The 27,448-nt window shown below is 36.0% G+C and overlaps 1 protein-coding gene across 1 annotated transcript in view; it reads left to right on the top strand.

Annotated features, from left to right (window-relative positions):
• Positions 1-186: 186 nt before the first annotated feature.
• LOC128985157 (midasin-like) overlaps positions 187-27,448 on the top strand; it is a 62,298-nt gene continuing 35,036 nt past the window's right edge. Inside the window, exons 1-22 of the mRNA XM_054404539.1 lie at positions 187-477; positions 1,628-1,778; positions 2,438-2,655; positions 5,207-5,308; positions 6,361-6,572; positions 7,048-7,211; positions 7,786-7,939; positions 8,729-9,411; positions 10,887-11,196; positions 12,679-12,822; positions 14,636-14,793; positions 18,225-18,595; positions 19,686-19,885; positions 20,279-20,550; positions 20,813-20,955; positions 21,865-22,047; positions 22,715-22,951; positions 23,518-23,747; positions 24,324-24,500; positions 25,228-25,786; positions 26,410-26,567; positions 26,935-27,003. Coding sequence (XP_054260514.1) covers positions 475-477; positions 1,628-1,778; positions 2,438-2,655; positions 5,207-5,308; positions 6,361-6,572; positions 7,048-7,211; positions 7,786-7,939; positions 8,729-9,411; positions 10,887-11,196; positions 12,679-12,822; positions 14,636-14,793; positions 18,225-18,595; positions 19,686-19,885; positions 20,279-20,550; positions 20,813-20,955; positions 21,865-22,047; positions 22,715-22,951; positions 23,518-23,747; positions 24,324-24,500; positions 25,228-25,786; positions 26,410-26,567; positions 26,935-27,003 — 4,898 coding nt within the window. The 5' untranslated portion in view covers positions 187-474. The remainder of the gene's footprint in view (positions 478-1,627; positions 1,779-2,437; positions 2,656-5,206; positions 5,309-6,360; positions 6,573-7,047; positions 7,212-7,785; positions 7,940-8,728; positions 9,412-10,886; positions 11,197-12,678; positions 12,823-14,635; positions 14,794-18,224; positions 18,596-19,685; positions 19,886-20,278; positions 20,551-20,812; positions 20,956-21,864; positions 22,048-22,714; positions 22,952-23,517; positions 23,748-24,323; positions 24,501-25,227; positions 25,787-26,409; positions 26,568-26,934; positions 27,004-27,448) is intronic.

Below are 27,448 nucleotides of genomic sequence, written 5' to 3' on the forward strand. Positions count from 1 at the left end.
AACAACCACAACAACAGTCTAGTCTACTCCAACTAAACTCAGTCAGTAGCGAGTAGCAGTACTTAACTCACTCACTCCAAAAATTGCTCAATGCTCACTCACTGACTCACTCACTCACTGTCTAGTGTCTGCCAGCGCCACATGCCATGTGCTTGCAATGTTTTGTTTTGTTGTGGTTGTGATAATTTTTGGGCTAAGTTAGGTTATAGTGGTTATAGCAACAGTAATAAATTAAAAACTTTTCTGCGGTTTTACTTTTTAACCATATTGCAAATACTTTTTTCCATGATGAAGTTTTTTATTTGTCAAAATTGTGAGGAAATTATGACGGTCACAAAATAAATACTAAAATTATTGTCTATATCAAAACTAACCTCTTTTAGTAGGTGTAGCTTATGGTGATCTGCATGAATTTGAATAGTGATGATTGTTAATCTTTGATGGTATAGATATATCGAAGTCAAAACTTCAATTATGGTAAGTAGTCCTACTTCGTAAAATATACAATACGATAAGTCATAAGTCTTTATTGCCATTAAATAGCCTACAATAACTAGGCTCGTCATTTAAATAAATAAAACATGCAAAATCAAATCTATCAACAATTAAAATAAGCTCAAGTCAGTAAGCTCAAGTACGATACCGGTATAGATCTATCTACCGATGGGGGGCCAAGAGTTTATAATATAGGGGTAGACTTCTGTAAGTTATCTGTTGGCACAAACAACAGAATGAATTAAAATATTGATTATTCGATTGTTTCATTCAAAATATCGTTTGGTTAGTTAGGTTAACCTTACCGAACCAACCAAACGATATATCGAATAATCGATATATCTATCGATATTTTCATTCGGTTGTTTGTGCCAACAGATACAAAAGTCTACCCTTTTTGGCTGCTGACAAGGCAAAACGTTGCCTAGGTGGCTAGAATAGTTGTGAGCAAAGTAAAGAAGGCGTCGCTAATGTCAGATTTGAACTAATAACCTTATCTTTTACAATTACTTAGGATTAACAAGTCTTCTCCTTGTTAAACATCCCAAATTCACTACTGTAGTATAAATTAAGTTATTTTAATCACTCTTAGTGCCCCCTCCTGTTGCTAACACACTTGTTGCCTCGACCAACGACCTGTCGCCCTTGACAGCACTAACACCTAAACTTAGACGGTTTGCCCGTCACACCAATTCACTCTGCAACAGTATCGGTAATCAAAAATTGGAACAGTATATTAAACCTTTTATTTAATTTTAAATATATTTAACTCCTAAAACTGAAGTCATGCAAGGTTTGTAATTCTAGACTATGACTTCCACTCCTGAAGTAATCCAAGATTACACCAAGGTTATGAGAGGTCTTTTGTGAAGGTAAAGGGTCCAGTTTTTTAGAGAATAAGTTATGTACGGAGCCCCGCCTAGACAGCTTAGACCCACTGCCTCCCCACATAGGCCTATCCTCAAAAACATAACAAAATGGATTCTAGAACATAGCCTAGCAATCTCTGTAAAACTTTGTGGTTTGTTATCTCAACTTGTTAATTTTTTTTTTAGTCAACTGTGTTAATTTGTTATTGTCTAGTGTAAAGTTATATGAGTGTGACAGTGGTACTGTACATAAATCTGTTTAGGATGACAAAGGAAGGTCGCTTGAGCATCTGGCACAACAAGTAAAGAGGATTGCTCTTGTTGAAGTACAAAAATGTTTTCTTGCTGGAAAAATAGATCTTGGAGCAAACCTTATGTCACAATGGGAGCAGTATCTTGAGCTTTCAAAGATCGGTAAGAAATATTTTTGTTCTAGTTAATTTAAGACATACCAATCATTTTTTACTTTATATGAAATAGTTTGCTTCCCTTGGTTGTATTTTTACTTGATACAGTAGGCCTATTTTTTAATGGAAATGTGAGCAGGTGGAATCACATGAACCTTGTGACTTAGGCGTAGGTTGATTATTGAAGTTAGTTTCATGACACCAGGTGTCATTTTGAGGGTGAGGATCTCTTCAGAATAGTCTCTACGAGAGAGTTTGCAGGTTAGAGGCCCCAATTCTTTCACAGATTTCCTTCAAATTTTGTGAGAAGTTTCTCTTCCGAAGTCTCACTTTGGAGTTTGCAAGCCAACATTAATAAACCAACCTAATAGGCTAGCCTATATGCTTCTGTGATTTGGGGGCAAAAATATACCAGAAATAAAATAATTTCAAGCTTTTAAGCAACCTAATAAGACAAAATTATATTTTTACTTCGTTTTAGAATGTTTTGATATGATGTACGTTTTAAAAATGTACGTATTAGTCTAGGACAGGTTTGAAATAGAGTTTAACTCTTAAAAAAAATCATATTACAGATGCTTATGCTGAGATTGAATAAACTTAAAATACCTATGTACTGGTAGGCCCTACATCACAAATTATATAGAACATAATATTTCTTTTCAGAACCTGTAGATATTCAAGGCCATGAAACTTTATCTGTTACTCTAAAACGTTTGAGTAAACGACTGCGGGCATTGCAGAATGTTTTGAACGGCCTCCCAAAACAGCAATGCGTCAGCGAACTTCAAGAGAAAGCAAACACTTTGGAGGAAAGGTTTGCCTCAACTAAAGTGGGTGTAGGAGGAGAAACGTTTGAATGGGTTGACAGTGTTTTAGTAAAGGTATGGAAAATACAAGTTTGCATTATATTAAATACTTTTCCTGATTTTAAATTATAATATTGACTAAAATAAAAATCTTGAAAATGCCTTTTATAAATTACAGATAATGCTTATAGAAGCTAGGCCTATATCTTGTTGCAAAATAATATTGAAACACACATAAAAATATTGCACATCAGAGTCCTGCTCTGAACTTCTCTAACCCAATCTACCTGTTTGGGAAAAGGCTAAGTTAAAAAACAAAACACTAGGCCTATGTGTTCTGGTGTACTAACCAGTGTGTCGAGCCGACCAGGAAACCAAGAGTATTTTAAAAGCTGTTTTGTTGATTCTGAAGTGAAAGGTAAAACTCACACCACAGTTAAACATAGATACTTTATTAGCCAAGATCCCAAAAGTAAGTCTTCAAGCTCAAAACAACAATACAATCAAAACAAACATCAAATATGCAACATATGATAACAATTATAAAAATTCCAAACAGCACATCTTCTCTTTTCTCTTTTTTTAGTTTATTTATAAAAATCTGAATCACTGTATCTAAGAGGTGGTTTTACACTTCTTTTAGGTCTGTCATTTTCATTGCTATTGTAATTATGTCCAGCATCAGTTTCAGTTCCTTGGTCTTCTTGGTATTGGTGTTCAAATCTATTTTCACCATTTTCAATAGGCCTATGCACAGCTATTATATGTCTCCTGTTCCTTCTGATCTTCCCTGCCTGTGTATTTATCAGGTAGGACCGAGGATGATTTGATTTATTCTCAACATGTCCATAACGTTTTAAATCTGGAATCCAAACTTTGTCATTTTGATCAAGCTGTGAGAGATCTCTTACACCTTTCCTTACATCGTAGTTTCTCTTATTTCTTTCCTTGATTGAAAAATCCTTCTCTTTAAACTTTTGCAATCTTTCCCTTGTTACCTGTCTGAAGTTATTTATTGACGGTAATGTTGATCGGAGCTTCCGTGAATAAAGTAACTCTGCAGGTGAAAGACCAGACTCTAAGGATGTATTTCTATATTCTAACAACCCAAGGTTTGGGTCACTACATTTCGTTAGAATCCGCTTCGCTATGTCAACTGCTTTTTCTGCTTCTCCATTTGATTGTGGATACCTTGGGCTTGATGTCACTATACGGAAACCATATTCTTCAGCAAAATCTTTAAAATCCTGAGAAGTAAATTGCGGACCTCCATCAGCTCTTACCACATATGGCACTCCATGTTGAGCAAATATATTTTTCAATCTAGCAACCACAGCTCCAGTAGTCAATGCATCCACATAAACCAGTTCAAGAAATCTAGAATAGTAGTCTTGCACAACTAAATACCATTTCGCATTACATTTCAAAAGGTCAATACCTAAAGACTCCCAGGGATTTTTTGGTAGTTCAGTCAACAGTAAAGGTTCTGATTTGTTACTTCTTTGCTCCAAGCAAACTGGACAATTTGTTACAAGTGTAGCAATATCTGTTGAGCAGCCAGGCCACCACACCGATTCATACACTCGCATTCGACATTTGACAATTCCCATGTGACCTTCATTTATTTTACTCAGTATTTCCTTTCTCAACGATTTTGGAATAAACAGTCTTGTGCCTAAAAGGAGGAATCCTTTACTGATGTTTAGATCAGTCCTGTACTTCCAATACACCAAAATTTTATTCCAATTGTTATTCACAATCCAGGATTTAATTCTTCCGCATTCCTCATCAGTATCCTGAGCTTCTTTGATTTCCTTGAGCCTTTTGTCAGAACAAGTAATAGCATCTAAAATACATGTTCTTCATTTGACTTAATGGGGTTCCTAGACAAAACATCTGGTACATAAAATTCCTTTCCTTTCACATATGTTACTTAATATCTAAAACAAGCCATTCTCATTCTTAACCGCTGAAGTCTTGCCGATAAACTAGCGATTTGTTTACTTCCAAGCACCTGAACTAAAGGTTTATGGTCAGTCATAAGTTCAAACTCTGTTCCTAAAACATACTGTGAAAATCTCTCACATGCCCAAGTCAGTGCCAGTGCCTCCATTTCTATCTGAGCATAACGCATCTCTGTCGGTGATAAAGATCTCGATGCATAGGTGATTGGTTTCCACTTTCCATCCACAAATTGTTCAATCACCCCTCCCAGGCCAAATGACGAGGCATCAGCTGCAACTCTGATTTTACGATTTTTGTTGTAAGACACCAGAACTGGATTTGAAGAAATTAGGGATTTAATTTTATCCCAAGCACTCTTTTGAACGTCAGACCAAACCCACTGATAACCTTTCTTAAGTAAAATTCGCAATGGAGCTGTAACTTCAGCCAAGTTAGGGATAAACTTCATCAAATAATTAACCATGCCAAGAAATTGCCGAAGTTCGTTAACATTATTTGGGGTTTGCATTTTCATAATGGCCTCCACTTTCTCAGGATCAGGCTTTATCAATCCATTTTCAATCAAATGTACTAGAAATTTAACTCTGTTCACATTAATGTTACATTTATCTTTATTAAGTGTAACATTGTGTTCTCTCAATCTTTGTAATACATTTGCTAGTCGATGGTCATGTTCTTCCTGTGTTCTACCGACCACAAGTATATCATCTGCTTGGTTTACTACCCCATCCAGTCCATCCAAAACTTGGTATATCCTCTTCTGGTAAACCTCTGGGCCAGAATTAATACCGAATGGTAACCTCTTGAAAAAGAATCGCCCAAAAGGAGTTATAAAAGTCGTAAGCTTGTAACTTTCATGGTGTAAAGGAACTTGAAGAAATCCATTTGTAGCATCTAGTAATGAAAATATTTGTCCGCCTTCTAATTTACTTAGACTTTCTTCTACAGTTGGTAGTTGCCACCTTTCTCTCTGAATGCTTTTGTTGAGTTCGGTATAATCAACACATAGCCTCACTCTATCACCTGTCTTACGCGGTACAACAACAATTGGTGCACACCAGTCTGTTGGTTCTACCACTGGCTCAATTATTCCCTCAGAATGCAGTCGATCCAATTCTTCTTTGACTTTGCTCAATAATGGAGCGGACACTCTACGAGGGGCTGCCACAGCAAAGGGACGAGCATTTTGTGTTAGTGCAATTCTGTAGTTTTCCCCTTTCATTTCACCAAAAGAACCAAAAACATCAGAAAACTGAGAAAATATTTGGTTAGAGAAAATCGAATCTATGTTGAACTGAATTAGGTTTAATTTCAACATTGCATTTCTACTTAAAAGTGGAGTAGGTTGTTGCTCAATGACGTAAATATCTTCTACAATAGATTTATTTCTAAACACTAAAGTAGCAACGATCTTACCAACCACTTTCAACCTAGTTTTCCCCGGACCAAATAATATTTTACTTGTTTCACTCGTTTCCAGTTTTAACTCCTTGCAAAGATCATATCCAATTATAGAAACATCTGCTCCAGTGTCTAACTTAAAATAAATATCATGCCCCTTAACATTAAGTGTGAGTCTGACTCAGTGTGAGTCTGCAATTCGCCTTTGTTAAAAGCAGACCAATAGCTAAATGCAGACATACCGCTGACATCACCTTTTCTTACATACGCTAACATCTTATAGTAAACCGATCATCAAAAGTTTATCGATTTTAGTGATAATTAAACTTTTCAATACAAAGTAAGTAAGTAAGTATTACTCTCCAGGAACTTAAGAGCTCTAGTTTTGTAATTAAACATTTTGCAACTGTCCAGTGTCTACGTGAAGGCTGTTGGCTGGCAGTGGATAATGTTAACCTATGCAGCTCCGCAGTCCTGGACCGTCTCAACGGACTGCTGGAGCCCGGGGGCGAGCTGGTGGTGGGGGAGAGGGGAGTGGACGCTGACGGACGGCTTGTCACTATCAAACCTCACCCTGACTTTCGGCTCTTTCTGATCATGAATCCTAACCATGGCGAAATATCCAGGTAAAATAATTTGTTTATACTGTTTGCACTTTATTAGGACAGAAACAAGAAACTATGGCGTTTCTCATAATGAATTATCACCACAGCAAAATTTCATGGTTTAGCCATTGTTTTAATTATTTTTGGGCTGTAAAAAAATGCAATGGTTGTCAATAAATAAAGGTATCCACCGAGCTCTCGTCACGACTACACACAAGCTAGTTTAAGGCCAACTTCAAGCCAAATACTTCATTTTTTTGTCTTTAGAAACTAAACAAAACGATAGATAGTGTGAAAAATCATCTTTTAACGACAAAAAATACTTGGAACCACCAATTGAATTTTCTTCCATCTCTGTCCTAATTTAATTTAGTCAACAATATATTTATCAACACTTAACATAAAACTAAATTATTGGAATGCTTGTTTGCTTGTAGCCTCTAATTGGTTTTCATGTGTTTCAATACTGATTGATGTTTTGAAAATATTTTTGAAGAGCTATGAGAAACAGAGGTGTTGAGATTTGTCTTCTTGGACCAGAGGAGAACAAAATGCAGTTTATGGATCTTCAAGCTATCCTGAGTCGCATGGGAATCTTTCACTACAACCGCCAAAAAGCATTGATGAACATCCATGAACAAGTGAAAAATGTATCCATTGGTAAGTGGGTTTTAATGGTCTTGCTACATTGTTTTTTCAATTAAACTACAATGGCTATTGTATTAAGGGTGGATCTTTGATTCCGGATCCAGTGGATCTTGTATGTCGGTGTTGGTGATGTTTTTTATATACATTAACAAAGGAGAAACTATTGTAAAGTAGATTTGCGATAGATGTAGTTATAATTTATATGTAGGTACATTTACTGGTATAGCAGGCGATGGTGATGATGTCTCTTTAACCGCAAGTGGATAAATATATTGCCGCTATTCCAAGAGAAGGTGGTATTGGTTCTACTGTTGTGAGATGTTAACGATTTTGCCGCTATGGCGGGTGACGATGGTGACTGTGGAAGATAATAACAGTTGGTGGTGCTGTGATCACAGATTGCAAATATGATAAGAGAGAAAATCGCAATAAAATTGATATTGATATTGTCTGTCATTGTTGTCATTTGCAACATTTTTTAAACAAGCTAAATTTGTCCGTGTCCACACACACAAGGCATTAGTAGGAATTATAACTATTCTGAGGCATTATAATGCATGTAACTCATTGTTTTGTTCTTCCTCAGGAGTGGAAAGTGTGACGCTCAATCATCTGTTACAAGTGGCGTCGTTAACTCAGCAACAAGTGTTGAGAGGGCAGAGTTTTTACGAGGCCTTACGATTGGCTTGTGGCGATGTTTACGTACAGGGACGCCAACTGACCTTTGATCACCGGCAGAGGTGATGAACAACTGAATGTATAAGATACATTTTGAATATAAATTTTTAGGCTAAATTTCTATTAATACAAATTTCAAATTATTGTTAACTAAGAAGACAGTACTAGCCCCACTGGTATATCATTTGGTACATCATTTGGTATATATACTCTTAAAATTTGACAGATTAATTACTCCATTGTCTGCTTTTAAAGTTTAACAATAAATACAAATTTGTATGTTCATTTTCACAGTTAACTGATGTACTTACCAAGCCAGTGTTTTTTATTCCAGGTTTAGATCTTAGTAAGTTATATATTTTTGCTCATTATAAAGTTTAAAAATAAAAATTAGTATATTAACTAGACATTTACTGAGTTAAAATCCATTTTTAGCCCCTGAGCTGTGATATTAATTAAAAATAGGTATTTACCTTCGTCTACAGCTCAATCTGTTGTAACTTGGGTTACGGCCGTTTCGGCATTATACGGTTGTGTCTTCGTTAGTAATTGTAAAATGTTATTCGTGTTCGTGTTATGTGTTTCAACTATAACGACGCTACTTCAGCTGAATGTTCAACGTCTGACGATGGCATTATAATGCCGAAACGGCCGTAACCCAAGTTACAACAGATTGAGCTGTAGACGAAGGTAAATACCTATTTTTAATTTACTGAGTGTGCAGTTTTGTTGGGAATATTGTATGAATTATAAGCCTACACAGTACAGTTGTATGCATTCTTTAAGGTCTTCAGATATGTAAATAAATATTTTGCAAGCTAACTTGAACTGTCTTTGTCATCTGTTTGTAGGTGCACCTCTTTACTTGATGAAATAATTGATTCACAAAAGCCAATTTTGGAATTGAAATCAGATGTCAGAGACGTCCTGGATGTTCGTACATCAACATTAACAACACTTGACCTTCAAGAAAACTCTTCATTTGCGCTGCTACAGCAGAGATGTGCTTTGTTGTCTTCTGCCCTACGACTCTCAGCAACTTCTGAAAATCATAGTCTGAAAGATTTGCTGAAAGACGACCTTGAAAAAGCCAAATTAAGTGAACAATTTTTTGACAAAGACATGAAAAATCTCCTTCCACAAATACTTGTCACGTCGCTATGCTGTTTATCAGAAAACCATTTGAGTACGAAACGTAGTTATATTCTAACGAAAGTAATGTCTTGTAAAGATACTGACGTTAGGAACAAACTTTCTGAGCTGGAAAAGTTTTTGACATCAACAGTTCTTCAGGCTATCAAAAAGGAAAAATTTAACAGCATAGAAGGAGTGAATCGTAAGGATTTGTGTTGGGATTTACGGAGAGTTTCATCTTGGTTGTTAGACCATGAGAAGTTTGATAGTGAGAATAAAACGATTGCACTGCTCTACTATTTCAAACAATATTTACAAGTCGGGGTGAAACTTGGAGAAGTGGATAACAAGAGTGTAAAAAAAATGTCTGCGTTGGATTTTTCCACATCGTATAACAAAGGTAAATTTCATTACTTTGACTTTATAATTTTTGATTACTTCATATGTGCATTTTATAGTATTAGAACCATTTTGGAATGCATAATATTGTAAATCAAATCAAATCAAATCAAATCAATTTATTGACACAAATAACGTTACATTGGGTGCTTATAGCAGTAACTGGTGTCTTGTCAATTACATAAATCTTAATAATAAAATACAATGGAAAAAACATTTTACATAAAACATAGAAGATTACAATAACAATAAAAATGTACAATGACTATCCCAAGGAGGTGTCTGCTAAAAAGTCTGAGATGGAATAATAAACCTTATCCAGTAGAATTTCTTTAATTTTAACTTTAAAAACATTTACTGCCAATTGTTTAAATTTATTCGGCAAATGGTTGTACAGCTTCAGGCCTGTATAAAAAGGACATTTTTCAAATTTTGTTGTCCGATGGATTGGGTAACTGTAAAGGTTCTTGTTCCTAGTGTTGTATTTATTTTTTATTAAGAACTTTTCAAAATCTTTTTTATTTTCATGGACAAAATTAAGGCTTTCATAAATGAACAGGCTGGGGAAAGTTAATATGGACTGATTTTTGAAATGTTTTTTACAGGAAGCCCTAAATTTAGCGTTTGCCATATTTATGTATTTGTATTCTGTATTTCTGTTCTGTAAAACAATTTAACAACAAATATTATTTGTTCTTCAATGAATCATAACTTTATTAATAAATTAAATTTTTTTCTCGATTGTTTGAAAGAGACTATTTCATCAATAGACAATAGTTTTATCATAGCGCAGCGTGCATGTTATCAAGGTGCTGAAAACATATTAAGAAACATGAGCTGTTGCTGTTCTTAAATGTAGTGTAAAGATAAGTAGCGAATTTCAATCAGTGTAAATATTTATCAGGGGTATGTAAAATGAAAATTCTTATGCTGTATATAAAAATAATTGATAAATAAATCTATCAATATAAAGACAATCTTAAATCGGCAACATACAATATTTTTTTACAAAGTAATATAATACTTAGGGCCTAAACATAAAATATCAACTTTTAAAAGATTTTGGAACTAAGAGAAAAGAATTTATTTGTAAAAATAAATACCTCTGCCTTAAAAAATAAGGTTGCCAAAGACACAGAAAAATAGTACACATAAAATATCGAAGGATTATACAGCTATAAGACTGATTAATTTTGATGTTTGCCATAATGTAAGACTATTAAAAAAAATTTTTAATTAGGTTGAGCAGCAGGTAAACAAATTGCACAAGGTAACTGGTATGTTTGTCATATATTTTTTCAGTTGTCGCATAAAACTACTAGTTTCTTTTATCTTTTTATGGATTTATCGATATGAAAAACTTAATACCTGTATAATGGTGGCTTTTAATGTAAAGTTTCAAGTGTTGGTTTAGTGCGGTGACCCCATTAATATCAAATCTGTTCAATTTAAAGTTGTGATCAATATTTTCCGCAGGCCAAGTGACCATAGCCAGTGTACGATCGCAAGTCATTCTGGAGCTGAGTCTGTTCCTGGAGTCTCTGGAAGACCAGGTGCACCAACTGTTGGATAGCAGAGGTTGGCAACTAGATGAGACTCAGTGTTGCCAACTGATCTCTGCCTTCCACTGGGGTCACCGGCTGGCGCAGGTCGCCCGACGTAAGCTCTTTGTCAGCCGCAGCCGTGAGATGGAAGTAGAGAAGGAACTACTGATGTTGCTCAGTCTACACGTACACTGGGTCAAGAAGTACTTGCTTCCTAGACTCCCACTAGATATGTTGAAGAGGTAAAACTACAGTAAAATTACGACTTACGATATCAATAACAGACGATTCCTGTAAAATCTGATTTACATCCTCAGTTTTGATTTTATTTTGGGTGTGTACCTAAAAGAGAAAAGAGTATTGAAGTATCACTAAATCAATTGGTAAAGAGATTTAATTTAAGTTTAAAGGTAAGGGTTTGAAAGAGTTATAGTTAAGTGAATATTCTATTAATACTAACCTTAATAAGATACAAGCAGTCATAATTTATATCTGAACATGAATTTTCAAGTTCATATTTATCTTGAATAAAATGAACGTTTAACTTATAGTTTGCTAAGGAAAATGTTCGGTTTCTATTAAGCCAGAAAAGATAGAAGAAATATAATTTATGTAGTGGTTTATGTCAAATTATTGGGTTTATGTGACAGGTAGCCGAATGAAGCAACGAAAATGCACTACGAATAAATAATTTATTTACTTATGATAAAAACAGTAGTAAAGTATTTAGCTATCGACTTGCTGCAGAAAGATGAGTGATTAGTCTACGTTTAGTTTACAAACACGATACTTATTAATAGTTACCAATACTAGCTGACGATTAAGAAAGAATACAATTTGGATATGAGTCGCTTAGATTTACAAAGTTAAGTTACAGATTTTCATGTTAAAATACATTTTAGAAGAGTGAGGGAAAGGCGACAATTTAGATGACCGACCGAGCCGAATTTAGAATTTAGACTAACTCAACCGAGTGCGCTCTGCCCATAGCCCAGAGTTGGGCGTGGAGGGGAACCAACCAATCACGTTGCGGCTATGCCGCGTGACGTCAGTGCAAGCCCTGGACGGTGCTGCTGCCTAACGATTCATCAGGGCATTAGGCAAACTATAGTTGCGCATTAACTGATTTCATCGAGCGACTTGCTGAGCTGTATCAGCAAATTCCAGCCATGCGCGTTACACTTTCCGAGAACGTTGGCCTGACCCAGCGCTGAGCCACGCTGACGGAATATTCTATGGTGAGGCAACTGGTTGACGCAAAAAGCTGGGAGGTTAACAGTCCAATATTACATACCCTCTTTTTATATTTGAAATAAAGCAAAGCTTCTGTGACGGTAAAGACAGGGTTTCCTGAGGGTGTAACAAAAACCTCCCCAACTGATACGTAATGGGTCTGGGAATTTTTGGGACCATCACATTTAATATTTACTGTGTGTTTGTATCTATGCTATTTGAATTTTGTTATGTTTTTTAAAGAGAAGGGTCCAAACCCTGGTCTTGTTACTATATAACTTAAACCTATTGTTACGTAGCATCATTCATTAACAGCCCAAGAAAGTTGTCTCTTTGTCCAGAATCGATCTTGCCCTTGAATTGAGCCAGCGACATTCAGATTAAATGGCAAGCACTAGCCTATAACCACTCCTCAGACAAATTTCACTTAATTTAATCAAAAATTAAATTAATTGTACAACAGTGTTGAGTGTTATGGTGTGATGTTTCAGAGGTGAGATGATGTGGACACTTTGTTCTTCTTCCTCGCTCAGTCAGCCTGTCCGCAGTCTGAGTCGCAGAGTGAGGGTGCTGAAGGGTCAGCCTCTACCTCTGAGTAATCGTCTGCAAGGCAAGGTGTTGGAGACAGTTCATAGGTAATTAATAATTTACTATATACCTAAAAATTAGTTTACTTCGATAGACACTTTTAAAATTCAATTAATTTCAGATGATATAACCATAGACTAAGCAACACAAGTAGACTCCTCATCCCATTGTAAATTTTGAAGCTTGTTTTTTGCGTCTAGTTCATGTACGTCCACACTGATCGCTAGTGTAGACAACATTTTGTTTCTATTATTTTAGGGTTATTTTGATGATTTTGTGCTTTACCATTTGGTTATATAACTAGGAGACCAGTTATTGTTTATGTTAATATCGTTTTATTAGGTTAAACGAGGTTTTAAATTACTGCAATAACAAGAAACAAATTGTAAACAAAACATAACCTCTATAGTTGGACGTACAGAACTAACAATAAAATTGGCTTCAGCTGTTCCATTAGGATGACTAATCTACTAAGGGAGTATGTTTTATCTATGATATAACACAAGAATATAATTTCAGGATATTTTGAAATGAATTAATGAATGAATTATCTCTTTATTCCAACAAAGTATTTACAGAATATGTACAAAAATATTTAAAGGAAGAAAAAAAATATAAGTGAATTTAAAAGAATAAAATAAAATTAACCTTTGCATTACATCTATGTTTAAGTAAGCGCACATGTTAATAAAGAATAAGCCGACATGGGCAGCAAGCCTGTCGACTGTAGTTGCGTCCAAACATAACTTTATTTATAAATGCAATAAATCAATAAATGACAGAAGATAACGTCAACGTTGGTGGGGAAATAAAATGTGGTAATAACATGAAATAAAGAGTTAAAATATGAGAATCATTCAAAAGACCACCCAATTAGATGGGGAACCAAAAGAGCTTGCGAACGCCTTAATTAAATTAATGATATGAAAGTCACTCACCAGTGTCTGTTGTTCTTTAAGGAGATGGGGAAGGCGTTGTGTACAAGCTATGCTGGTGCAAAGTGGGGGAAATGTCACTAGGAAAAGGTGGATCTTTATCTTGAAGTAAAAGTTCAACACAAACGAATATCTTTCACAAAAATCTCTTGTGTCACGATAGACCGATGACGCTACGTCCACGAAGAATGTCCTCAGAACCATTTCACGAACACGCACAATAAGAAGAATGAAACCCTGAGGGGATTAATTCAGCACAAAAACAATGGAACACAAGCATTTATTTGATTTTAAAAGTAATAAAAGGACTTTAATCTATACTGAATTATAAAAACACAACAGAAAGAGCTATAAAGAGGCAATATTCCAACGCCCATGGAAAAGCGCGGACAAACAAGGGAGAAAAAAGAGTAAGCTGTTATACAAAAATATTAAACATAAAATTGTTGACTTGTCTGTTGGCAAGAAATTATTATAAATAAACTATTACTAATTAGTATCTCTTATTGAATAAACGTCAATAGACGAATGTGTGTATTTTAAGACAAAGATGAGTGAACATAAGGAGTTGAATGAAGGAAATTACAGATTTGTTACTGACAAATATCTGCTAATTCTTTGTCAAGATCAGTTATTAAAGACCAATGATCAAGGACAGCTGGGACCAGTTTCAAACTATTAAAAAGATTGTGACTTTTCTCATGATCGAACCGACACAAATATCCTCTCAACTACCCAGCTAGAAATGGAACACACATTTAAGGGTGGAATTGCCTCTGACCCAAAAATGAAAACTTGATACAAAATTGGATATTAACAGTTAAAGACCATTTGTTGTACAATATAGTTTCTAGTTATTAAAAAAAAATTACAAACTAATTTACATTAAGATTCACTGTGTAAAACCTATTCTTTAATTTTTCAGATTAGAGAACATGATCGATTTAACATTCCCTGACGAACACAATAAAGACTTAGTTCTCAGGAGGGTTGAATTTTTGCTGTCACCTGAAGGAAAATACACAAGGTTGAAACTAGCACAGCTGATTGAATCTATTGGACAAACTGACGGCTTAGAGAATGGTATTGTTGTTTTTTATATCCTCCTCTTAGTCGTAAAGCTATGTTTATTTAATGTAATATGTACATAAAATACTATAATGCTATTTAAACATTTTATATTTTTTTGCCACACAGTAAGCAGCTGGTTTCTGTGCTCTTTGTAGATTCGTTCTTCACAGAAAGGGACTGGTAAAGTCACCTGGAATGTGGTAAATTTACTGATTACTCTTGGGTGACCATGACCCTTTTTTCCAAAAGACCATGAGTTTCTTTACTAGGTTATCAATAAAGCTTTGCAATAAATATTAGACAGGTCAAGCAGATTGCACTTTCACATATAAATATTGGAAAGGTTTTAAACGTAACCCTATAAACAGTACTTATTGTGTGTGATTGAATTTATGGGTTGTGATTTACTTTTACTGTATATTTGTTGCTGGTAGTGTGGCATATAGTATCGTACTTGACTCATTCAGGATGAAGTTTACAGTACTCGCATAGAACGGTACTTCGCTTGACAATCCTCGCACGGAAACGGTCATACTCGTAGCGTAAACACCTACATCCTGGCCTTGTAGCGTAATCCTATATATAATACGAGTAAAGTTTGAATACTTGTCAACTCGATCTGGGAATCGGCTCTAACAAAAACGTTTATATTTACGGAATAACTAAGTTCTGTGTCAAAAATAAGTTCTAGACCAGTGGTATAGCCAGGAAAAATCTATTTTCGCCATAATATGAGTACAAACTTTTGAAAATTTAACATGGGCCTTATGAGAAAACATTCCGCCATTATTGTCATTTTGTTTACATTTTAAGACATAACGTGACGTTCTGTACCCACGGGCATCTCAGCTTGCGCATGCACATATGGCCTATTTACAAAAGACAGTACAAAAGAAAAGGAGTCCGATGAATACCATTAAGCGTTGATTAACAATACACCGATTCGCATAATTTCTGGTGGCCTTACTGAATTATTCCAAGCAGATTATTTCGTTTAATTGTTGTTATTAGTTTTGTGGTAAATATTATTCCGGAGTGTGGTAACTGTTTATGACGATTAGATTAAGGTATCTACAATCCTAAAATGCTATGGGAAGGGAGGGAAACAGGTCCGCGACGTAGGAAATGGTGAAGGAAGTAGTAAAGGTAAGTAGTCCGGAGTGTGGGAAATGTTTATGACGATTAGATTAAGGTATCTACAATCCTAAAATGCTATAGGAGGGGAGGAAAACAGGTCCGCGGCGTAGGAAGTGGTGAAGGAAGTAGTAAAGGCGAGTAGTCCGGAGTGTGGGAACTATTAATGACGATTAGATTAAGGTATCTGTTATCCTAAAATGCTATGGGAAGGGAGGGAAACATGGTACGCGACGAAGGAAGCGGTGAAGGAAGTAGTAAAGGTGAGTAGTCCGGAGTGTGGGAAATGTTAATGACGATTAGATTAAGGTATCTGTTATCCTAAAATGCTATGGGCTGGGAGGGAAACATGGTCCGTGACGAAGGAAGCGGTGAAGGAAGTAGTAAAGGTGAGTAGTCCGGAGTGTGGGAACTGTTTATGACGATTAGATTAAGGTATCAACAATCTTAAAATGCTATGGGAAGGGAGGGAAACAGGTCCGTGACGTAGGAAGTCGTGATGGAAGCAGTAAAGGTGAGCGGTCCGGAGTGTGGGAACTGTTTATGACGATTAGATTAAGGTATCCACAATCTTAAAATGCTATGGGAAGGGAGGGAAATAGGTCCGCGGCGTAGGAAGTGGCGAAGGAAGTAGTAAATGCGAGTAGTCCGGAGTGTGGGAACTGTTAACGACGATTAGATTAAGGTATCAACAATCTTAAAATGCTATGGGAAGGTAGGAAAACAGGTCCGAAACGTAGGAAGTGGTAAAGGAAGTAGTCAAGGCGAACAGTCCGGAGTGTGGGAACTGTTTATAAGGATTAGATTAAGGTATCTGCAATCTTAAAATGCAATGGGAAGGGAGGGAAACAGGTCCACGACGTAGGAAGAGGTGAATGAAGTATAGTAAAGGCGAGCACTGTGGAGTCTGGGAACTGGAAACCAATTGTAACAGTTCGATTGCTGTATCTGAAAGTGAAATACTGAAATGCTATGAGATGGGATGGAAAGATGTCCAAGACATAGGAATTAGTAAATGCTAGCAGTGCGGAGTGTGGGAAATGTTGTTGGCAATTAGATTAATGTATTTAAAATACTAAAATGCAATGGAAAGAGATGACAACATGTCCACGACGTAGGAAGTAGTAAAGTTTAGCATCGCAAAGTGTAGGAACCGTTTGTGTCAGTTAGATTAATGCATCTCTAATACTTAAATGCTATGAGAAGGGAGGGAAACAATGACGTAGGAAATGGTGAAGAAAGTAGTAAAGGCTGGCATCGCAGAGTGGGGGAATGATTTTCCCCGAGCAAAGCTCGGTCTCCAGGTACTCTACTATAAATAGGACATGTGTTTGATTAAACATACTTTCCTTTAGGCTTACTAGGTAGTTTACTAACATACTTTAGGCGTACTACATAAAGAATTAATATTTTTATCATTTTATTAACTAGCTGTTGTACCCGTGCTTTGCAACGGGAAGAGGACACAAAATGCAAAAAAGTTAATAGTACTGCACCCTGTTGGTAAACCTTATAACTTTTTAATGCTATTTAATATCATAGAACCAACTTGTATAGTTGAAACAGCTGACAAAATTCTTTCATTCCTTTTAAATATGATTACTCATAAGGTTAACATGGGAAACTCCAGAGCCACTGGGGCAGAGCCCGAAAGGACTTTTGAGATAAGAATGCGTCTATATGTTAATCGGGAATGTGAACTATCATCACACCAAATTTCAGCCCGATCCGACCAGTATTTTTCGCGTTTACTTGTCACAAACATACATCCATACATTCAAACTTTCTCATTTATAATATTAATTAATTAATAATAGGATAATATTAGTAGGATTAATATTTTACAGTAAATATTGGAAATCGTAGTAAAGCTGCCCCCTGGTGTAAAATTTTGTAATGCAAGATTTTTCTTTCCATTGCAAACAAATTGATTTCAAACCAGTACCTAATGGAAATTACTCCTTACAAGACCAGTGGGGGATGAGTCATTCCTAAAAAAAGTCTTTAGTCCAACAGGTCATATCGAAGTAATTCAAAGTATCAAGTATCACTTTCAATGAGCAATCAAACAATTAATTACAGATAACTTTTAACATATTATCAAACAGCTTCAATCCATTTTTTAAATTTAACACATTCTACGTGTTACCAGCCCCTCATAGGAGTGTGATGGCAAGTAGGCATCGTGTTAAAACAAATTTAGTGTTTACAGTAAGGTGAGTATTTAATTGCCAATTTAATAATGTTTTGTCAGTGCTCCAGCCAAAACGGTAAACAAATTTCCGTTATTTCATTATATAACTTTACAGTGTTGGAAGAGTTGGGAATTTTGGAGGCCACACTTGTCAAATCCAAGCTCAACCGGAACTCATCAGAACGTATGGGAGAGTCGGAACTGTTAAAGAATTCAACATGGGAGGTGTCTCTGTGGCCTATCAGAGCGGCTGTGTGTCTCTATCTAATGGCTGCAGTTGGCAACAATGAGACAGACCAGCTGACTGACGCTCTGCACAGCTGGTTGAAGAGTGTTCCTCTGTTCTTACCATCACTACTCGCTAGATCTCCTCAGCCAAAACAACTCTCCCTGCCAGCGACTGCTCGACTGTGGCTAACTTGGGATCAGGTTTTGCAGTCCGAAAACTTAAATTCTGAGTCTGATGAAATTACTTTGTCGAAAAAGGTAGGAGAATCTATCCTGTTTTTATTTTTACAATTTTTTCTTGTTATTTGAAGGCATAAATGTTATAATTAAATGGTACAGTAATAGTCATTTTAACCCATTGGGGAAAGAATTAATTCGCTGCCTGCAGTACCCTCAGTCAGCAACTTTTACTCTAATTATTATTGAAAGAAAACCTTAGGTAATAAATTAATAATTCTTTTGCCATTTTGTTCACAATAAAATTGACTATAAAGGAGTGGTAACTTAATTGGATAATCAAAGAGTAAAACTTACGTATATTATATAATTTAATAGGCTAATTATTAATAAAACAATAAATAATTATTGTTATCGTTTGTGTGGTTAACCACACTACGATAAACCAAAACGAGGGTCAACCAAAATCATAGTAAAAGATTTAAATCAATGGGAAATCAGCTAAACAACAGGAATTATTTGCGATGTGGGTGTTGGTAACGTAAACACTGTAAGGATTATGTTAAGAAAACAACTGTTATTTTAAGAAATAGATTTGAAGTATACAGTTGTAGATTTCAAGGTGACAGTAATTCAAATAACATAAAGACTACTGTTGTACATCTCTTTGATCCATAACTTATCTTTAAAAGATAAAACCCCTTGAACCGAATTGGGTTTAAAATTCCTGCCATTGATAAACCAATAAAAAAGTTATCCAAACAGGGTCACCCTCTTTATTTTGGATGATCGGTTTTTTACAGTAATTATCATTTTTAAATCTAATAATCTCACTTATTTCCAAGAAGCAAATAATCTTATGTTTGTTAACTTATCTCTCTGTAATTTTGCTTGGTTAATTTTATTGATCTCAACACCTGGGAGCAAAGTTTGAGGAGGTGAAGATGATTGAACTGTTGGCGTCAAAACAATGAAATGGAGGTGTTTAAACACATTTTAATAAATCTGTACAACCATACCAACACAAACAGTTGAAAAAAATATCAAAAAGTTATTCACTAATAAAAAATTACAATGATTGAGAACGGCTTTATGTAGTTTTAATTATTTAAGTTTACATTAAAACTGTCCTTATATATAATCAAACAGACAACATGTCTTTATGATAAAGGAGACGTACCCGCTACATTGTCCGGTGCTGTCGTTGTTCATCACTGCTTTACTTTATCCTGGATGTCACGACAGTTCCGATCATAGTCTAGCAGTTCCGCCACTACGCAGCTACAAACAACATGCCAGAATGTTGGCAACACTGGCTGAGGTTGTGTGGAACTACATTCCAAGTCTAGCTTCAACCTCCCTAGATTACAGGTTGGTTGAAATCCAAATTTGTGTAATTTTTGTAGTTTTAAATGTTTGTATTACCAATGAAAGTGGTATTTAATGAGAAAAGAAACAGCCTACTTTGGAGAATGGAAGTAAATGATTTCTATTGTGAGTACAGTGATCTTTAAGATAAGGATAGTTTTGTTTAAGGAAAGGCTCTAGGCCAGGATTTTAAATGGTAGAAAAAGGCTAGCTGCTATCCTCCTTTTTCTACCACTTTAAGATAAGGAATCGTTTGTACTTATTTCTTTAGGTACTATTAAGTGCTTTAGGTAGTATAACAAAGTGTGGGTCCTGATAGGAACACTAAAAATATACCCATACTTTTATCATTTACAAAGCATGTTATTTTTATTAATTATGATATTTCCTTTCCAGAAAAAATGAAACAGAAACTGTTATCAAACTGTATGAGTCATTTTTACAAAAAACTGAAGCCGCTGTCGATTTGAAACACAACAAAATAGGGCTGCTACCACATGAAAGAAACTTCCTGGTGCTTTTAAAGGATATTTTGAAATTCAAAACGATTAAAGAAGACATAAAGTGTTTAGGGCTGGGAACTGAAGCAGAATCATTATTGTTTGACCTTTCAAGATATTTGCAATCGTTTGAGCAAATTTTGGACAAAATGGTGTCAAGTGGTTGTGGTAAGTACTTTATTATGTATTCTACATTTTTTAAATGACCAATTCATGTTAATATTCTGTAAAATGTTTCAATAACAAAATTTAATAAATTGTTAAGAGTGTTAAAACAGATAATACACTTTGGTTTGTAACCATCAAAAACTGTTAAAAGTAGTTTTTTGTTGGTTAATAGAGACTCGCTACCTATGGGTTACTAAAAATAAATCAGAAGCATGTAAAATCACAAAATAAGGCTCAAGATAATATGCATTTGTGTTTGCAGCTGATGGGAACGCTGAAGGACTGTTGCTGACGGGTCAAGCCTGGGCCATTCTGGGACTGATGGAGTTTACTCTCTTCTCTCACCAGGATCAGGTTGATCCTGTGCAAAGGAAGGCGCTGAAACTCAAATACATAGAGGATGAGGTGGGTGAAATACAAACTGTAAACGTAAACACACGGGCTCGGAGGTGTTTAGATTTTCAAACTCTTATAATTTATTTTGCTGATCCAGTTGGTTTTGCATTCTTTCTGAAGATTTCAAAAATTACAGGCAAGATTTTGAGAGTCTCATGGGTTGGCCATGTTGAATGATGGGATAGGAAAATATCGAAAGGGGGTTCATCCTTGATAAAGACTGGTTGATGGAAAAGGTGTACTTAAGGTCCAAGCACGTCAACATAGCCTATTGTACATTTAATGATGGTTGGATTTCATCACTGCAGCAGCCTAAACTTAACTACATTTATTGGCTTCTAGACAGTGAATTTGAGCCATAAATATTTTCTGCTAGTACAGTAGATGCTCGCTAACCCGCCTTGTTCACGACCTTGGCGGTGCCGGATTATTGAAAATGTTGGATTATGAACTTCTGCAAAATAGAGCCGTTATTGCTGGACTAGCAAAAGTGCCACTACTTTTAGAGCTTTAAAAGGAAATTGTAGGCTGTTTGGCCATTATTCTTTGTTTAATGGTGCTTCACTGCCTATTTTGGAAGTAGTAAAACATGGTAAAAAATTAAAATAAAACACCCTTAAATTCCATAAAGTACAACCGACATCCGTCATTCAAGCTTGATTTCTGCTGATTGATCCCAACTTTAACTAACTAAAATAGCTGAAAACGGCTCACAAAAAGTTTAAGACCAATGCCAGATTAATTGCTAAACCATCAGAATCTGGATCAACTGGTTTTAGTTGTAACTTAAAGATAATAATACTTTATTTCTATTCTGTAAGTTGGTCAGGTAAAATTAATGGAAAAGCTCAATGTTAATGTTATTTGTTTCAAAACAAACCTGATTCTTCCCAACCTCAACTCTCACTTGACTAACAGATAGATGAGCTGGAGTCTATATTGGCTGTGGAGGAAGCACAAGCACTGATCATTGGAGCTCGTCATTTCCCTCTCCAGGTCCCCTTCACTCAGAGGCTGTCTACGGTACGAGACCAGGAGTTACGACTGAGGAAGTACGTTGCTGAACGACCCGAGCCTAACGTCTACACCAACTTGTACAGTGTGAGTTGAATTACCTAAAAAATTGCGTCTCCTTTTAGCGAACTTCCCATAGATTATTGAAATAGCTTTAAGTGAAAATCAAATCAGGCAAATGTAAATTCGCTTAGTCTGCAGGTTCGCTGTGGTGGGGGTATTTTTGTTGTTCTTGTATCAGAGTGGATTCGTCTTATTTAGGAAAGCCTGCTATCATATCAAAACTCTTTAAAATATATGTTCCTTTTATTTGTATTGATATATTCTTGTAGTGTTCATTCAGCAAAGTCTTTTATCTTGACTGATAACATGGTAACATGTATTGAAGTGAGATGTTTTTTAAATACTGAACATTTGCCCTGTGTAATTATTTAAGCCTACTTGCTATGGCTATGATACAAGTAGGTCTATTTAGCTATGTTTGTATTACATTTGATATATCCTTGATTAAAGTCTGGATGGATAGAGAAATAAAATGCCCAAAAATAAACATCTCTGGTGAAATTTCTATCATAACGTAGAATTTTGCTCTTTATATCAAATTGTTTTTACATAGTTTAATATTCATTCCCCTAGCTTCCCAATCCTTAATCAAATTAACAATTTCTTTTGTGTTTTCATACTCTTAATCTTTTTCAAACTTAAGCTTCAATAGGGTTGCCAGTTATACAATGGTTAAACCACATTTCCACAGGAGATTCAGCAGCTGATGGTGTTGCTGGTGAGAGGAGGCAGTAGTCACCGTGTAGAGGCTACAGTAGCCTCACTACAGGCTTGTGTGTGTGAAGCTAATAGCAAGACTATACAGGAGGCAGTGGCTCGCGCTGAATCACTTCTCACCTCACTACATATGTCCGTGGATACACTATCCAAGAGATACGGGATTTGGTATCCGGACGTTGTCGTACCTGTGGTATCCGCTATATCTCAGGTATGTTATGGCTAAAATGTATTGTGTATTGAGGAAAAAATTAATACCAGTAGTTTGTTCTTACTGATAATTTTGTGTATTTTAACAATATTAGCATTGATATGTTTTTTTGTAAGAAAGCAAGTTGTATTAGGCCTACTGTATAATCTTGAAATTGTGATAAACAGTATAACTATTTGTAAGCATAAGTATAAATGGCTTTGAGTCCTCCTTGATCAAACTAACAACCTCTATTACAACGACGAGCACCATCAAAGAAAAGTTTACCCAGAATACAAATGTCTCTAATTTGTTCAAACATTCATTATCTTTTATTGCCATTGGTGCAAACCTTTTTCACAGAAAAGGTAGGAGAATGATGAAAAAGATTTATGGCTCCTGGTAGGGTTTTCCTTAACCCTGCTGCAGCTTCTGCTCAATGTGCGGTGCTCCATTTAAACACGTGTATTACAGAATCAGCCGCGCCTCGCCTGTACCTCGCCTGCACCTCGCCTCGCTCCAATGGCGGGCCTTAAAGAGGCCTCTCTCTTAAAAAATTCAAAAATTAAAATATTTTGTTGTGACAGATAAGCCATGGCCTGTCCCTGATGGTGGGAGCAGTGAAGAAGTTTGTCGCCAACCAGCCTATACCTGTAGAGCCACTGATGAAGGTTTTGGTGCGTTTCCCCCTACCTGACTGTGCTGCAGCCCTACGTCTAGTGGACATGTGTACAGACGTTCGTACTCTAGAAGTTATAGTTGCTGCTGTAACACCTAAACTGAAGGAGGGAGAAACTGTGTCCAATGAAACATTCAGGTTTGTAAAGTTGGCGCACTTGGATATGGTAATGCTTATACTTACAGTATTACAGACACATTACTGCTGTCCCAAAGCTCAATTAATTTATGTCAGATTCAAAAATATGGGACAAGAATTGAGGACATTTTATAAAATATAATACATGATAAATTATAAGGATTAAGGGACAGATACAACACACCTATCCAAACCTAACCTAAGAAAAGAGTTCCAAACAGTTTTAAGGAACTCAACTAGTTTACAATAAAATGTATTTATATATTGCCCCTCCAAAGGTTTGGCAGTGTACTACTTCCTTCTGAAGATCAAAACCCTTTGCAGAGTTGAAATATCAATTTGTTGTGAACATTTTTTTGTGCTATCAATTACTTTGAAGTTCAAAGTTTGAACTCGTTTCTTGGGTGATTTGTGTGTCTGTTCTCTCTTTCTTAGCTTAAGCCCTGTGATTTTTCATCCTTAAAACTCCATAAAAAAGTCTCAGCAAAAGTAAACAGTGTGCAGCTTGATTACTTGATGATGAAAGACTTCTAACACTTTTCCGATGACATGGCCTATTGTGTGTTTGTTTGACAGACTGGCCAAGTGTAGTCTAGAGGAGGTGATGAACATGGTGAGTGTGAGAGGCAGTCTCGCCAGAGATGAGATCAGCTGTGTTGGAGTCATCCTGGACCACCTGGTTGCAGCCTGGAGAAAACAGCAGCAGGAGAAGGAGCTCAAAGAACAACAGGAGGGCAAGTTCTTCATCAACAAGTGAGTTTCATACTTACTCCTGTGGCCATTGAAACCCAAGGCGGTCTTTGGCCTCACCAACCATGTGCCTCCAGGATCCTCTGTCCTCTGCCAGTTCATAGGTCCTTTCTATCTCCGTCAATCCATCTCATCCTTGATCTTCCCAATGCTCTCCTGCCCTCAAGAGTACCTCTTATCACTTGATTTACTATCTCTCTCTCTCACCTCTGCGTTGAATATGAGCTTCATACACAGTTGTTTAATATTTATTTATTCTGATCTGTTCAAGCTGTAGCCTCTCTTATGGTTAAATTTAAACTCGCTTATCTTCTCCATTGTATGTCCGTCAAGGACAAGATTTGGTATGCAGAGTGAACATAACTGTATCATCGTTGGAGTCTCAAAAACTATTAGATTTAGAGAAAAAATTGGAGACTTTATCCTCACAGCTAGCCGTATTATTTTTTCTAATTATCATGCAATATGAGCCACCTACACTAAAGTTTAACATGTAGCTTTTAAACAAGTAGGCTTATGAAAAAAATTCAAAACTAATAAATACTTTAAATTTTATTTTAATCTTAAGTGCAGCATAAAATACAGGGTGCTGCATGAGAAATGTTTAAGTTATTGGTATATTAAAAATGGCGATCAAAAACAGAAGTCATCTTTTTTATTTTCATTCAAAACTAGGTGTGGTCACTTAACCTTACTCACTGTCTTACAAAATTACTATTGTTTTTTTTAGACCAAGAAAACCTGAAAACTTGACGGAAGAAGAGGAAGACGCTATCGAAATGAGAAAATTATTCCCATCATACAGAGACAAAGACTTTGCAGACCTAGAACCACCAAGTTTGGAGCAGAAGAAACCCGCCGAGTCAGACGACACTGATTTAGACTCAAACCTCAAACTTAGTCTGGAAAACATCCTAGACATCCACAGAATCCATTCAGCAATTGTGACAAAACACACACGCACACATTGGGCCACTCCTGTAGAGCCGGAACAACCAAACTTTACCTCTTCTTTTATGGAGAGATTGACTCTGTTCTCTGTGTTGTTGAACGCACAGTACGCAGGGTGTGACAATAGCCTTGACCCTGAACTAGCTCCTGCGATGAGTCTCGGCATATACTTGGCGGCCAATCATGGCTCTGTTGTCAGTTGTTCGAGGAGACATTATGACTTTTACCACGATGCAAATATCAACGAAGTCAAACTGTGTATTCCCATTCTTGAGTCACTGAAAAGAAGAGTGAAGGAGCTGCTTGGTGAATGGCCGGATCATCCGACACTGAATCAGGTGAGTTCAGAGAAAAACTCGGTGTTGACTGAGATAGCTTTAAAGAAAAAATACTAAGACCTGTGTAATCAGAATCAGAATCAATAATCTTTATTCGGTCTGTATGTACATACATGAATAGAGTCAATACATTCAATACATAGGCTACAAATAGTTTTACAGAAATCTTAACATATATAATCAACAATTAATATCGGTTTTATACAAAAAAATAAAAAAACCTTCATTCTCAATAGAAACAAACGTAACGTAGTAACTTAATAGTTAAAATCAATGGTTAAGACTTACATTTAATTTGTTTATGATTTTTCAGTGTGGCAGATTGTGTGTAGAAATTATATATAGGTTACTTACAGTCTTAAGTTATAGCATTACGGCCATTTCGGAGATCACTCCATCGTTGGGTGTGTAGGCGTAGTACACTAAACCAAACCACTATTCTTCATTTTCATTATGTCAAGGTTTAATAAATAGTACATATACAACACAAAATACGAATATGATAGGAAAACATTAAAGCACATGCATGGCTATAAAACTAAATGACGACTGCCCATCACACGGCCCAGTATCTAGGTTCCTTGTTGGTGTAGAACTACTACTGACCATGTTTTGTTGTACAGATTATGATGGTGATTGGAAGAGTTGAATCGTTCCCTTCACACAGCCCCGTATCTAGGTTCCTCGTTGGTCTGGAGCTGCTACTGACCAAGTTGAAGGAATGGGAGGAGAACGCTCATGCCGGAGTCACTTTAGCACCTCACGCACATGTTGTTACTAGGTGAGCTAAAGGTTTATTGATTATCCTTTTGTTTAGGGAGTATTTCGTCCACTGGAGGACTTTTCCCAAGAAAGTTAACAAAAGGAGTGGCTATTATTTTTTATACCCAGACAACAGGCATGTTACAGCCATGGTAGCAACCATTTTTTGAACTCTCGCCGTCTTGAAAAAGTTCTCCAAGGGACAAAATAAAATAATGTGTTATCTTCTGTGTGTCCTTAAGTCTACCTGTACTTTTAAGGTAATCTATCTGTTATCTCTTCAATATTCAAATCTAAATTTTAGCCTAAAGCCTTTTCTTACACAATACTGCCCTGGTAACCTGTAAAAAAATACCCCTCTGACTGAAATATTTTCTGTTTTGTAGGCAAATATTAGATTGGAGGAAGCTTGAGCTGTCTCAGTGGAAAGGCTGTTTTGAATCTGCTAGAATGAGGTAAGTTTAGTAAATGGAACTTGATTTCATGATCTTGTTTACCACATTCTGTTAATGGGTATTATAAAGCAAACTATGATTGGAGCTCAGCAAGTGTAGTGGACTTCTATCCTGTAGCCTGGGTTAGTTCACTGCTAATCACCTAACTAACCCAATGTTTCAGGGCTCATATAAGGATGTGCCTCCACCTATATGCGAAAAAAAATAGGATAGATATTTCATGTGATGAGAACTTCAATAAAAATTTGCTATTTCAAGCATCCCTGAACTGAGATTATTAAGCATGTAAAGGACAATCTGATTCATGTAATTATTTTTTCCTATATTTATAATGGAAAAGGGATTCTCTGAGAATTTGAAGATTGGGTGAATTTCCAAAAATTATGCCAAAAAGGGGGCTTTATTAATCTTGTATATCAATGCTTAAATAAACGTAATATTGGAA

Source organism: Macrosteles quadrilineatus, unplaced genomic scaffold (genome assembly GCF_028750875.1).
Source record: "Macrosteles quadrilineatus isolate MER2022 unplaced genomic scaffold, UCM_ALF_1.0 Scaffold_2__2_contigs__length_208266976, whole genome shotgun sequence".
Classification (NCBI taxonomy): domain Eukaryota; kingdom Metazoa; phylum Arthropoda; class Insecta; order Hemiptera; family Cicadellidae; genus Macrosteles; species Macrosteles quadrilineatus.